This window comes from Apium graveolens, chromosome 6 (genome assembly GCF_009905375.1).
Source record: "Apium graveolens cultivar Ventura chromosome 6, ASM990537v1, whole genome shotgun sequence".
Lineage (NCBI taxonomy): Eukaryota > Viridiplantae > Streptophyta > Magnoliopsida > Apiales > Apiaceae > Apium > Apium graveolens.
This window is the reverse complement of record NC_133652.1, coordinates 276,412,588-276,427,428: the sequence shown is the minus strand read 5'-3', so window position 1 is coordinate 276,427,428 and position 14,841 is coordinate 276,412,588. Positions and strand designations below refer to the sequence as shown.

The 14,841-nt window shown below is 33.2% G+C and overlaps 1 protein-coding gene across 1 annotated transcript; it reads left to right on the top strand.

The window, feature by feature from the left end:
* Positions 1–1,431: 1,431 nt before the first annotated feature.
* LOC141667772 (cullin-associated NEDD8-dissociated protein 1) lies at positions 1,432–13,348 on the top strand. Its single transcript, XM_074474390.1, has 29 exons — positions 1,432–1,558; positions 2,411–2,515; positions 2,634–2,803; positions 3,120–3,330; positions 4,227–4,392; positions 4,627–4,756; positions 5,245–5,359; positions 5,472–5,629; positions 5,718–5,841; positions 6,136–6,186; positions 6,261–6,343; positions 6,927–7,011; positions 7,089–7,190; positions 7,282–7,380; positions 8,011–8,121; positions 8,202–8,285; positions 8,369–8,509; positions 9,380–9,472; positions 9,570–9,691; positions 9,863–10,025; positions 10,117–10,359; positions 10,659–10,907; positions 10,995–11,171; positions 11,283–11,429; positions 11,596–11,712; positions 11,925–12,093; positions 12,208–12,285; positions 12,360–12,498; positions 12,859–13,348. The coding sequence occupies exons 2-29, from the start codon at positions 2,480–2,482 to the stop codon at positions 12,953–12,955; spliced, it is 3,660 nt and encodes a 1,219-aa protein (XP_074330491.1). The 5' UTR covers positions 1,432–1,558; positions 2,411–2,479; the 3' UTR covers positions 12,956–13,348.
* Positions 13,349–14,841: the final 1,493 nt, after the last annotated feature.

Here is a 14,841-nt window from a genome sequence, read left to right as displayed (position 1 = left end):
CCGGGCTAAAACAAAATTAGAATTGAAAAATAATTCGGTTGTCGATATTATGACATCATGGAAAAACAAAAAATGTATATTAGCCATTCCGCCATTCGGGATAAAATAAAATAATATTCAAACCAGACTAAAATAAAGTTAAAAACAAACTAAATTTAATTACTTGAATTTGGTTAATATAACGGGTTTATATAATTATTGGTTTTCTTCGGCATATATAATATTTAAACAATTTAAAATAAGAAAAACAATTAATAAATACTTAAAACAATTGTGCGATGCACCGGGTTTTAGGCTACTAATTACATATTAATTTATATAAATTCAAAAAATCAGGTCCGATAAATCCAAAATTTGGGATTTTGAATCGGGTATATATCAGATCGAATTATGTTGTCATCTATCTTGATTACATATAATCTATAATATACTATTATAAACGAAATGGGGTATAAATGGTCGGTTTAGCTGGCCTTCCTAAAAAAATTTACACTTTCCAAAATAAATAAGTGAAAATAAGAAAAAATCTGAATTTATGTTCAACGCCTAAATGGATACAAATACAATCAGATCAACCCGCGTATCTTAGAAAACTATTTAAAGTAAAACTCTTCACACCGTTACCATATTCTTTATATGGATTAATTACATTAAATTTTATCTATTTAAAATATTCTATTTTATTAATAAAAAAATAATTAGTCCCTTAAATAGCCTACCAACATGCGATATTATGTAATACACCAATAGATTTAAAATGGTGACATTTGGTTGGTTAGTTGATTGGTTAATACATTTAAAAAAGATTAAAACTTTCAAAATCTTAAAATATAATTTTTTTTTTTGAAAATCTAATCCGCATATTAACACTACTATACTCCTACGTGGCTCATAAATCATAATACCCGCTCACGGAAGAATTCTCTATAAACAAAATATGATTTCGTTTGATCAGTTAGTTAACACCTTCCTTCCAAAATAGTTGTTACAACCTTTCCAAACAATTAAACACAATAAAAATTAAATACAGCAAATAATTTGTCATAACATAAACATAGTCTTTGTGTTGTGATGTCAGTACACATTCTTCTCTAAAAATAAGATAGGACTTTCAATCTTTTTGATATTAAATTAAATAAATACTCGATTAGATTAGCTAACGTAATTATTTAAAAAAATTATATCAACAAAAAAACCTTTAAATAATAAAAAAACAAAAAAAACCTTTAAATTTGAATATTTTTCAATAATATAAATTTCAAACTAATAATTTACTTTCATAATGTACAATTTATTGGATAAAAAATCATAATAATAATGGATACATAAAAGCCCGTGCATCTCTTAGATTGAGCCAAAGCCCAATAAACAAAAGCCCAAACAATTAACGATTAAATTGAATACCCAGAGTCCAAGCTTCACAAATCTACTGTCCTTCTCGCCCACTTCACGCCTCTTCATCACTATATATAAATATACACACAACAATTACACATATACACACAACTACAATCCTTCTCACTAAGCTTCTACTCATCGATTTCAACTTGCTTCAACTGTAATTTTTATTTTACTGTACTAATCTGAAGTTATTGAATTGTTTTTAACCACGCTTTTACTCACTCTAGGGTTTAATTATATTTTTCTAGGGTTAATTATTTGTTATTGTTTTATTATCTGTGACATTGTGTTGTAGTTGTTTGTTAATAGAGCTCTGTTTGTGATTTGTGTGATTGGATTCGCGTGTTAGTTTGTTTTGTGTGTTTTCGTGTTTTTCGAATATTTTGTTGTGATTCCGATTGAGTTAGTTAGTGCGTTTTATTTTTATTGTTTCGGGGATCGGAATAGTTTTTATGTTAGGGTTGCGGGCTAATGTGTTGAGTTTTTGGATATGTATAGGAAGGGAATTAGGATATTGTATTTATTGGCGGTGGAAAAATGTTTAGATTTGCGTTAAGGTTTTTAAAAGAGGGCCACTGGCTAATGTGTGAGTTTTCGGGGAGGAAAAAAACGTATACGATGTTATTAATTGTAAAGAATGTGGAAAACTAAAATAGAGTTTGGTGTAGGTGTAGGTGTAGGTTTATCTTTGTGCGTAGAGGCAAAGAAGTTTATAGTGCTTAAACCTGAATAAATGTCATTGAAATTCCCCTTTTATATTTACGTGATGCTTGTGAGAGCTCAAGGCAGAGCATATGTGTTACTTTTACTGTTTTTAGTTTGCTGTGAAGAAAATAAATTGTTTGTTTTATTATCGGGTTTGCTGATTATATGTTAAACACGTATCAATTTTTAACCCGAAATTATTTTACTTGCTAATGTTCCTTGCTACAGTTGTTGCTATACATAGATATGTGTGGTTATCTTACTTGGCGGTTTAATGTCTTGTATCTTTTCTTTTTGTGTACAGATATATAAATCTTGAAGGGAATTTACAACTGATTTCAGCGAAAGAACAGGCTACAAAGATACGTAGAAGATGGCGAATTTAGTCATTACTGGTATCCTGGAGAAGGTAATATACCTTGTGTTTTGTTTTAGTTTGTAAAGTTGAGGTGTTCATACTTCATACTCGAGGCTCGACTTTTTTATTTGGAATTTGGTTGTAATTCTTTTTCAATCTTTCGATGCAGATGACTGGGAAGGATAAAGATTACAGATATATGGCAACTTCCGATTTGCTAAATGAATTGAACAAAGAAGGCTTTAAAATAGATAGTGATCTGGAGATAAAGTTGTCAAATATTGTCTTGCAACAACTTGATGATGCAGCTGGCGATGTCTCTGGATTAGCTGTAAAATGGTTTGTACTTCTATTCTTACACTTTGGTTGGTCTTTACTTTATATGCGATGTGACACCTTGAGTAATTACTGAATTCCATAGATATTAAATTGGATCATTGTTTTTCTTAGTTCTGGACTAATGCCATTGTCAAAAAGCAGAAACAGGGAACATTTGTTTGGTTTTCCCTCACCTTCCCAGTTCCTGATTTTCAATATGGTGATAAACCCCTAATGCAAATAGGATTGCAATGAGTTTGAGATAATTGCGAAGACCTCTTAACTTTGTACAGTTTTGCTGCTCTTCCAATTCCTAATGTAGATTTGTTTTTTTCAGTTTGTCTCCGTTAGTAAAGAAAATAAATGAGGCGCATGTGCTGGAGATGACAAATAAACTTTGTGATAAATTGCTAAATGGAAAGGAACAACACCGAGATATTGCAAGCATAGCGCTGAAGACAATTGTTTGTGAAGTCCCTACAACATCAGCTGCACAATCTATTCTTGTCTCGGTGACTCCTAAGCTAATAAGAGGAATAACAGGCCCTGTGAGTAGCTACCACTGTCTTTCGATTTGATATTATCACGGTTTATCTCTTCGCGGTCAAGACCGAGTTTTACAAATGCATGTTCTTCATACTTTCAGTACAATTACTCTGAAAGATTTATTTATGTGGAATTCTGTACCTAGATGCCACTTTTTTTTACAATTTTCTTACTCAAGTAGTATATGAGCATTAACTTAAAACACGTGCAAACAAGAAGCTTTCATCTTAAGTTTTCTCAGTTATGTTTGTCTTTATGCACAATTAGTTCTAGTTGCTGGTGCTTAAATATTAATCAGACTTAACAAGAAGCTTTCGTCTTAAGTTTTCTCAAACTATGTTTATGCACTATAGTTCTAGTTAGTTGCTGGTTACTTAAATATTATGCAGACGTGCATAGATGCGCCAATGCAATGATAATGTGGTGGAAAGCGTATTCAGGTTATTTATGTTTCATGATGTTCCTCGACTGATCGAAACATTGTAGTTTCAGTATGTCGCCGTCTAATTTATTTTACACCAAGTCTTGGTTGAACAGTTATTTATCAACTCCATATATCATGATAAATTATCCTGCATGTTCAGGACTAGATGTCCTCTCCCATATTCATTTTGGAGCAGATTTTTAACAGAAGAAACTGATCGAAAGCAAATGCAAAAAGTTTGATTATGTCTCCTATTATTTGTTTTTTAACTGTAAATTTCTGACGGTATGAATCATTTGGGTAATTAGTTGTGTTTCACTCTTAAGAAAAAGGTTTGGGTCTCAGTAACTAATATATGGCCAATGTGCGTCTGCTTTTAGTAATATTGGGGAAAACCTAGTTCTCCATTTGCCAAATCGGAATTTCTTTCGTGTTTAGTTTCTTTTATTGATGCCTTATCCTGTTGATCTCCAGGGAATGAACACAGAGATCAAGTGTGTATGTCTTGATATCTTATGTGATGTTTTGCATACATTTGGCAATCTGGTGGCATCAGATCATGAGCTTCTATTAGGTGCCCTTCTTCCGCAATTATGTTTCAATCATGCCAGTGTGAGGAAGAAGACTGTTTCATGTATTGGTAAGATCATGCGTGATTAAATGTCAATACTAGATTGGTTGTCAGATTTGGTTTTTCCAAAGTATGCAATTCAAGAGATGTTGATACTTTTTTGTGTCCCAATCCCTATGTGTCGTTCCCATATGATTGGGAATAAGAAAAAAATTATGTAACCAGAAGAGGTTTTATAATGTGTTTAAAATGAAGTACAAATTTTTTTCTTCCTAGATAAATAACTACTGCATTCTCTTTCAGCTTCTCTGGCTTCGAGTTTGTCAGATGATTTGTTGGCGAAAGCTACTGTGGAAGTTGTTAGACTTCTAAAAAATAAAGGAGTAAAACCTGAAATGGCTCGCACTAACATTCAGATGATAGGAGCTTTGAGGTAAGTAGTACATGTGTTTGTGTGTAATTGTTATGTTCATAAGTTAATCTTTTGGCTTTGCATGCAAGGTTCCTTCTCCATATCAAATGAAATGATTATAAATTAGAAACCTGTTGTTTTCGATATTTTAGTGAAGTAAAATTGTGCTTATTGTTCTGAACGTGCCTAGGATGGTTTTAATGAGCATTTGGCCGTTCAATCCATAGGCCTATTCCAAATCAATATATGATTCTTATTTGTAAACTTGATTTCTCGCCTTCGCCTAAGATGGTTTATATGTAGAATTTGAAATCTAGTGATCTGTTCAATTGACACAGTGTATTCTCTTCTCAATTATCATGTAGTCTTGCTGTAAAATGTTAAGTTGCTGTCATCACATACATCTTGAAGCTGACAATTGGACATTTTTTATATTTTTAGTTTTTTGTTTATGATTTATAGTACATGCAAACACCATTACTAACAAACTCTGAGTTCTGGTATTTCAGCCGTTCTGTTGGATACCGTTTTGGAACCCATCTCGGGGATACAATTCCGGTGCTAATAAATTATTGTAAGAGTGCTTCAGAGAATGATGAGGAACTTCGCGAGTACAGCTTGCAGGTATGATTGACATGTCAAATTCTTTCTTGCTGTTGATTTTCTGAACAATTTTCCTCTGTTGCATACAAGTGCATGTTTGATTTTTTGTTTTTTGTATTTCCATTAAATACAGGCTTTAGAGAGCTTCTTACTCAGATGCCCCAGGGACATATCTCCCTACTGTGATGAAATTCTAGATCTTAACCTGGAATATCTTAGCTATGATCCAAATTTCACTGATAACATGGAGGAAGATACCGATGATGAAAGCCACGAGGAAGACGAAGATGAGTATGTTGTCTTGGATATTTAGTCTGTTGTAAATTTATCCTAATTTATTATCCTGATTATTAATTTGTGCTATGTTGAGTATATGTAGCGAGAGTGCCAATGAATATACAGACGATGAGGACGTTAGCTGGAAAGTTCGAAGGGCGGCTGCTAAATGTTTGGCGGCTTTAATTATGTCTCGTCCTGAGATGCTCTCCAAGCTGTATATAGAGGTAATACAAATGGTTAAAGGGTTTATATCCCGGTGAGCTTGAATGCTCAAGGTTTTTAACCCATTGGTTGATGTAAGTTAGTTCCAAGTATAGGTAACACAGAATTACTTTCTCTCTTGCTCAATAAATAATTCTGCTAGTCTCTTATGGGAGCACAATAAAATAGGGAGAAAGAAAAAGGAGTTACCAATATATATATATAGAAAGGCTCATTGAAGTTTGAATTAGCTGTCTTTGCAAAAAAAGAAGGCAGGTAAACCTCTCTAAATGATTTACAAATTTCCATCCCTGCAGGCTTGTCCCAAGTTGATAGACAGATTCAAAGAGAGAGAAGAAAATGTCAAGGTTAAGTCTAAGACTCTGAATGTTATTTCTCTTTGTCTGCATGTTGTTCTAATGATTTGATCTGCCTTGTGTAGATGGATGTGTTCAATACGTTTATTGAATTACTGCGTCAGACACGAAATGTCACAAAAGGGCAGAATGAAATAAATGAGTCCAGGCAAGTTTTTGCTGTGTATATATATATAGGCAAATGATCAAATAGAAACCAAACTTAAAATAGAAACTAGAAACTAATCTAAGCCATTAGATCTATCTAATTTAATGCCCCCCCTTAAAGCACCACACCCAGCTAACCTGCACCCTCCCACAAAATCTAAGCTTTTCCCCTCCGTTTTTAATTTGATTTTTCCTGTCAAACGATAAGTTTTTTTTAAAATCTGACTTCACTATATTTTTCTAAATCTCCCAACGATCAATTTGCATACCATATGTGCTATATTTCGACATGATTGAGAATTTTTTTTTATTTTAGTTTCTAGTTTCCATCATAAAGATATTAAGTGTGTGCATCAGTTGTCGGTATCATCTGAAGTTCACTTTTAAAAATATGATCTTTCGTGTGTATATATATATATATTTAAAAAATATATATATATATTGTGTGCGTGTGTGTGTATAGGAACGGTACTATGTACAAAACTATATTTCTTATTGCTTGTTAAATATTAAATGTGATAATATACTCGGAACACTGTATTTCTTATTGCTTGTTAAATATTAACCTTTGGAATGTACTACAGTCCCAAATGGTTGTTGAAACAAGAAGTTTCCAAGGTTGTTAAATCTATTAACAGGCAGCTGCGAGAAAAATCTGTCAAGACGAAGGTAGAGTTGTTCCGAAAGTGTAGGGTTTACATTTACAATGTTTTGTTCAGGTTTTCACATAAGTTCTTTTTCTGTAGGTTGGCGCGTTTTCAGTTCTGAAAGAACTTGTTGTTGTCTTGCCTGACTGTCTTGCTGACCATATTGGATCTCTTATTCCAGGAATAGAGAAGGCCTTGTGTGTAAGTATAATACTTGCCTTACTAGTTCAACTTAATCTCGTAAATTTTTAGTGCCAACTTATATTGTTTATCTTGTCTGCGTCTTTACCAGGACAAATCCTCTACCTCGAATTTGAAAATTGAGGCTCTAATATTCACAAGATTAGTGTTAGCTTCTCATTCTCCTCCAGTGTTTCACCCTTACATCAAGGTAATTTGAATTTCCACGTGGTGGCTTAAGGGTTGATAAAAGTTTATGATGCCAACTTTCTTATTTTCTATAGTTGGATTTACTTTATGTTAGTGTTAAGTGACATTCTGCTACCGTCTCGGAAATTGATTATGGATTAAATTATGTGGGATACCAGTGGTTTCTCCTTTTGTGTTTTTTTACTTGAAGATGGATGGATCTTTCATCCAAAAGTGGGGTTACAAGAATTTTTTGATTTTCCGTAGAGTGGATGAAATTCAATTATGTGCTTGCCATCCATTACAATTTACAAGATTTATATTCTGGAAATTTTTTTACGTCATATGCACTCTATAATGCATATGATAATGTCTCGTAGGACATGAAAGAAGTTTGTTACCAGAAATTCTTTAAATCTTCTTGTCGGTTGTTTAGAATAAGATCTGGACTTATTTTTGCCCCAATATATTCTTTCACACTTATTTAAAGGAACATCTTAATGACGGTTTGCGCTGTTGTGATGATCATATATATATATATATATATATATATATATATATATATATCGGTTTGCGCTGTTGTGATGATCATATATATATATATATATATATATATATATATCTGTTTCTCATTTCTTTCCTTCTGTAACAGGCTATCTCTAGTCCCGTTTTATCGGCTGTTGGTGAGCGTTACTACAAAGTTACAGCCGAGGCCCTACGAGTATGCGGGGAGCTTGTTTCTGTTGTCCGCCCAAACGTTGAGGTCTGGTTATTCACTTTTTCTTAGTTCTTGTGATATCACGTCGCTGCTTCTTAAATGTGACAGACTCGTTCTCTGTTTAGGGGCATGGTTTTGATTTCAAACCATATGTTCATCCAATTTATAATGCAATAATGGCACGTTTGACAAACCAAGATCAAGATCAGGTTAGTTTCATGACTGGGTCTAACAGTTCTGGACATTAGAAAGTTGGTCCAGTGCATTTTGTTTACTGACAGTCTTTTTGCAGGAGGTTAAAGAATGTGCTATTTCTTGCATGGGGCTTGTTGTTTCAACATTTGGTGATAATCTTAAAGCAGAATTACCTGCATGCCTACCTGTTCTTGTTGATCGGATGGGAAATGAGATAACGCGACTCACTGCTGTAAAGGTTATTTTTGTGCCTCTTACCTCAAGTATCAATTAGATTATACTATGCCAGGGTTTTAGATTACTGTACCATACTGTTGAAATGTGAGCCCGCTTTTACATTTACCAGACATACACAATAAAAAAGGGGTAACATATCTGGCATAAGCTTCAAAAGTGGTGTTATATTTGTTATATATGTTGTAATGGCTTCTCTGTTTTAATCTTTAAAGTAGCTGTCTGCTGATGTAATATGGCAAGAAGCTTACTTTTGTTTGTTTTGATTATTATCGTAATATATTCTATTTCACTTGTTTTTACATTTTGCAAGAATTTGTACTTGTGCAAAGAGTAAGATCGCATTCTTGAGATAATCTTCTCAGCCTCAGAAAAACCCTGGTCTATTTTTGACCTGACAAATTTTAGTTATATATATATATTTTGATTGAGTTTTAAGCAAGGCATAGGATGATGAATTGTTTGCAATAATTTCCTTTGAATTGATGTTTATTACTTGTGGCCCTTGGACTTCAGTATTTCTATTTGTTTTTCCTGCCTCCAGGCTCCATGTCAGTGGTAGTGGTCGGGTTTTATTCCATATTATCCTTAGTTATCGGAGGCTAAATATTGTAATACCTTTATCTGTTGTGTTTCCTGATGTAGGCTTGACATAAAGAAACTGGTAACAGCATACTAATGATCCAGCAAAATCTTAGTAATGTTTGCTACATATTAGCAATGTTGCACAACTTTTACCTTATAATAAATGGGTTTTCAAACAGATTAAACTCTTGAAAGAGTATTGTTGTGTGCTGTTGATTAGTTGCAACTAAAATAAATTTTTTACATGATTTTATTAGAACTAAAGTTTAGATGTTTGGTTTCTTTTCAGGCCTTTGCTGTAATTGCTGCTTCTCCGCTGCACCTGGACCTGTCATGTGTCCTTGAGCACGTCATTGCTGAGCTAACCGCATTCTTGAGGAAGGTATAGCAGCTAGCAGTTGATTTTTTTTTGTTACCTCTTTCTTTGTTATCTCCTTATATTGTAAAGTGGTTGATCTGGTTTGTTTTTTCGATCATAGGCTAATCGAGCATTGAGACAGGCAACACTTGGGACTTTGAATACACTAATTGTTGCCTATGGTGATAAAATCGGTTCAGCTGCCTATGAAGTTATCATTGTGGAACTTTCAACTTTGATAAGGTTTTCCTTAATCAAGTGCTCTTTTTGAAACTTAAGTATATAGTATTGGCTTGTGTTGCACTTGGTGAATATTTTACATCTATAGGTTGCTCATGTTAGTCTTATTAGTGTTTCAAGTTTCTTGGCGTCCTAAATTCTATTCTGATCTCAAATTTCAATTTTGCATTTTAGTGACTCTGACTTGCATATGGCTGCTCTCGCCTTGGAGCTCTGCTCTACCTTAATGTCTGACAGAAAGTCAACACCGAATGTTGGTTTAACGGTCAGGAATAAAGTTCTTCCACAAGCCCTAACTTTAGTAAGAAGCTCGTTGCTCCAGGGACAAGCCCTCTCGGTAGAACCTCACTTACATACATTAATAGTTAGGACTTGGAAGCATTTGTTCTCTTTTTTTTTCATGCTAACTTTGTCTACCTGTACTTTAGGCTCTGCAAAGCTTTTTTGCTGCGCTGGTATACTCTGCAAATACTAGCTTTGATGATCTCCTAGACTCACTTCTATCAACTGCTAAACCGTCTTCCAAGTCCGGTGGTGGTGTAGCAAAACAGGCTCTATTTTCTATTGCACAATGTGTGGCTGTTCTTTGCCTTGCTGCAGGTGATCAGAAGTGTTCATCTACGGTGAAAATGCTTACAGCCATGTTGAAAGCTGATAGTGCTACAAATTCAGTAAGTGTTGGAACTTCTTATTCATAAGTAGTTTGTTAGAGATGATAAAGTTAGGCGTTGTTATATGCATGATATTTTATGAGTTAAAATTTTATTTTTTTTCACCGACTTCCTGAACATTCTCAGCCACTTGACAAAATATTAGTATTTCTTTAGACTTTATGTTGATTGGGTATATTTAACAAGATATGATATATTACTTTTATCTTATTTCTGTTGATTTTTAAATTGTAGCATCTCTAAACCTCAATCCCACAGTACTTGTGTGCTTATTACTTTACTCATCTATCTAATTTCAGGGAAAGCAACACCTTTCGTTGCTATGTTTGGGGGAAATCGGTCGCAGGAAAGATTTGAGTTCACATTCACATATTGAAAATATTGTTATCGAATCTTTCCAATCTCCCTTTGAAGAGATAAAATCTGCAGCTTCCTATGCACTTGGAAACATTGCTGTTGGTAATCTTTCAAGGTATCTGCCCTTTATATTGGACCAGATTGATAATCAGCAGAAGAAACAATATTTGCTTCTTCATTCCCTGAAAGAGGTACTGTCCCTGACCTTTTAATGTTTTCATTGCAGTGAAGTCCTGGTCTTAAAAATTGTTGCCTTATGTTGGAACTTTCAATTGTAGGTGATAGTCAGGCAATCTGTCGATAAAGCAGATTTTCAGGATTCCAGTGTTGAGAAAATACTTAATCTGCTGTTCAACCACTGTGAAAGTGAGGAAGAAGGCGTACGCAATGTTGTAGCAGAGTGCTTAGGGAAAATCGCTCTTATTAAACCAGCAAAACTTGTTCCTGCACTTAAGGTATCATTTAGAAGGATGAATTTGTTTTATGGTTTTCTTGTCATATCTGTTCGCGAAATAATTTTTCCCAAAATGAGAACCTTATAGCTAATGCTTATACAAATTTTGTAGGGGAGATTAACTAGTCCAGCAGCTTTTACTAGAGCAACAGTAGTTATCGCTGTAAAATACTCCATAGTTGAACGCCCAGAGAAGATTGACGAGATTATGTATCCAGAGATTTCTTCTTTCTTGATGCTTATCAAAGATCAGGATCGGGTGAGAACTCTTCTTACTAAACTGTTCTGCTGTCACTTTGTTAATCTGTCAATTGCATTTGCTAGATGCCACTGTTGGTTTAAGATTTGAAAATCATCTTTCTCGATTTTGGTTTTATATTATTCCATTTTCATTAACATTTTTCCTGTGGGTTTCTAATGTGCAGCATGTTAGGCGTGCAGCTGTTCTGGCCTTGAGTACAGCTGCTCATAATAAGCCAAACCTTGTCAAGGGCCTTCTTCCAGAGTTGCTACCTCTTCTTTATGATCAAACAATGATTAAGGTGATCTATTTCTTAATTATTGACAATTTTACTTGACAATTTTACTTCTTTATGGTGTAGTATATATATTCAGATTTGGAAATGTTGCGAGCAGGATAAACCTAATGCAAAGATTTAAAGCTTATGTGTTTTTAGTTTTAGATATCAAATATGAATATGTATATTTATATTTATGTATGAGGCTTATTAATTTTTCCACATTTGGCATGCAGAAAGAGCTGATAAGAACAGTTGACCTTGGTCCTTTCAAGCACACGGTGGATGATGGCCTTGAGTTGAGGAAAGCGGCTTTTGAATGTGTAGACACATTGTTGGACGGGTGTCTTCATCAAATGAACCCTTCGTCTTTTATAGTTCCATATCTTAGGTCTGGTCTTGATGGTGAGTTAGTAACTGAAAACCAAAGTTGTGATTATGTGTCACTCCTACCATTTTTATAATTACATTGCAACAATAATGGCTAGGAACTTAATATTTTTTCCGCTTTAAATCCAGATCATTATGATGTTAAAATGCCTTGCCACCTTATCCTATCAAAACTTGCAGACAAGTGTCCTTCAGCGGTACTTGCAGGTGAGTGCATCAAATGATTTTTAATTGTATACATGCTATTTTTCGATATGCCATTCCAACATTTTACTTTTCAGTGTTAGACTCGTTGGTGGATCCTCTCCAGAAAACTATTAATTTTAGGCCAAAACAAGATGCTGTAAAGCAGGAAGTTGATCGTAACGAGGACATGATAAGGAGTGCTCTCAGGGCAATTGCGTCCCTCAACCGCATTAGGTAGAGTGGAGTACATTCATTTATATTTGCCCAAGTATACAAGTCTTTCTTTCTCATGATTCCAAGGGTGCTTTATATTTGAAAACTTTATTTACTAGTAAATTAAGAATGATTTTGTTCGGTTCTAACTAAAATAGGAATGAAATCAAGTACTCTCTATAACATATATGGCTTATGTTATTTTTTATCTCTCACCGGAAACATTATTAAATGATATTTATGTGCTAGTTTGTGCATTTTATGCTGTATTGCATCTTGTAAGTCGCAATAATAATGCTTCACATAAACCTTGGACTCTACTGACTCTACAGTATACAGATAAGTTGTATATAGACTTATTTTGGATTGGATTCATTGCAGTGGAGGAGATTGCAGTCATAAATTTAAGAATCTCATGAGTGAGATATCAAAATCTCCAACTCTTTGGGAGAAGTTTTGTTCTATCCGTAACGAATGAAGAGATTGCCCATCCCATTCACCGAAAGCTGAAGGTTGCACCGAGGTCCTGGATTATGTACGTTTCATTCTTCAACGGTAGAAGTAAAAAAGAACAGAAGTAAAAACGTTAATGGGACCAGCCCCAACGAGGGGAGAACAAGGTGATGCTTAGAGAAGGGGATATATGTGATCATTTTTGTATATGGTTTTAAATGTTTGCTCTCTCTTTCTGGGTACATTTGGCTATTTCCGTCTTCTGTTGTAACAAGTGTTAATTTGGATTTTGATTCTGATTTGGAATTTTACATGTTTAATTAGTTTCATGTCTGCCCGTGTTTGTTTGTTGTATAAACTTCGAATGTGAGAATCTGGAGAATGATTAAACAAAAGTAATAGAAAAGCGTTATGGCTACGTGTTAGTAATTGGGCCTTATTTAGATTGATGTTATCTATAATTATATAGAAAATTCATTTCAGAAAAGGTTTTTTGTGGTTAGTTATTTCTTTTTATTTCAAGTTGTGCAGGATTTTGTATAGGACTCTAGTTAAGTCGTAATGTGTACACATGGGAATTTAGTTATTTACCCATAGCGACATACATTGGAATTTTATTGAAGTAAAACATGAAAAATAATAAAATTCAAAGTAACCCGTCTCCATTTGAGCTACAAATTATTACAAATAACAATTACATTCATATAAGTTACATGCGCACAAAATTGTTTATTTTTTAAAAACATATTCCTCGGTCGATTTGGTTCATTTCATATATAACTATGAACCTAAAGAGGTATTTGTTATATTGTCGTTACTTGGTCATATATGATTACCACATAAATATATTTAGTGACATAAATTGCAAGAAACATGATCTCAATCATGCATATTTTCAATTAATTTTTTAACATTTTAGAGAGATCAATTTTTATTCTTTTATCTCGCATCACTTAGTTTTTCGGATTTATATATATACCTTATAGATCTATGTTTATATTTATATTTGACTTTTCATGTTTGTGTTAAATTACATAAAATTGGAATTGTTTAAACTTTGTTAAATTACATTTTCAAATAAATACATGGAAGTGAGCATAAAAATAATTAATGAATCTCAATATTTTGTCATGAATTTTGTTACAGATTGTTTATATTTTAACATGACATAAGCTCGCAACTGATACCATATAATTGAACCAAACTATAGTTAAATTAGAACTTCTGACAATCATAACGTCATACGTACCAATCACATAAAAGAAGATTGAAAAAATCATTTATCTTAGTAAGTTTTACAACTTGTTGGCATGTCAAAAAATAAGCTAAACAAAATAATAATATAATTCATCATATTTCAATTCATACTAGCATATATATTACCAAAGATCATTTGGATGATACTCACACACCGTTTCTTTTTTCTTTTTTGAATTTACTTTCTTAGAACATCTTCAACGGTATTTTTAAAACTGTTAGTTAAAATAATTTAGAATAATGATTATTTAAAAATTTATTAGACCTGTAAAGTTATTTACTATGGTGGAATTGACTATAATGATTGGCTATATTTAAAAAATAATATGTTATTATTTCAGGTTGTTATAAATAGAATGTATTATTTGAACATGATAATAGATTATGTGTAATTTGACTATAGAGGTTCAACAAATAAAGTCAATATAGAGAGATTGTCTAGTTTTTTAGTTAAGAGAAATGCACCATTGGAGCAAATCATTTTTTACATAATATCTAAAATGTATATTTAAGGTGTGTTTGACACATTTTTAGCTAAAGGTTCATCCTCGTTGGAGATACTCTTACGGGCTCCTTAAAGCATCTCCAACCACATTAGTTAAAATTGTTAGACAAATCATGGTCATGTAAAATTTTGTTGAACCTGTAAGGATA

What these genes read in the sequence shown, in the direction of transcription:
- LOC141667772 (XM_074474390.1), top strand. Translation starts at nt 2,480, where the DNA reads ATGGCGAATTTAGTCATTACTGGTATCCTGGAGAAG. An exon ending in AATGAAATAAATGAGTCCAG is followed by an intron (nt 6,344 to 6,926) that starts GCAAGTTTTTGC and finishes AATGTACTACAG; the next exon opens with TCCCAAATGGTTGTTGAAAC. An exon ending in TCTTAGGTCTGGTCTTGATG is followed by an intron (nt 12,094 to 12,207) that starts GTGAGTTAGTAA and finishes CTTTAAATCCAG; the next exon opens with ATCATTATGATGTTAAAATG.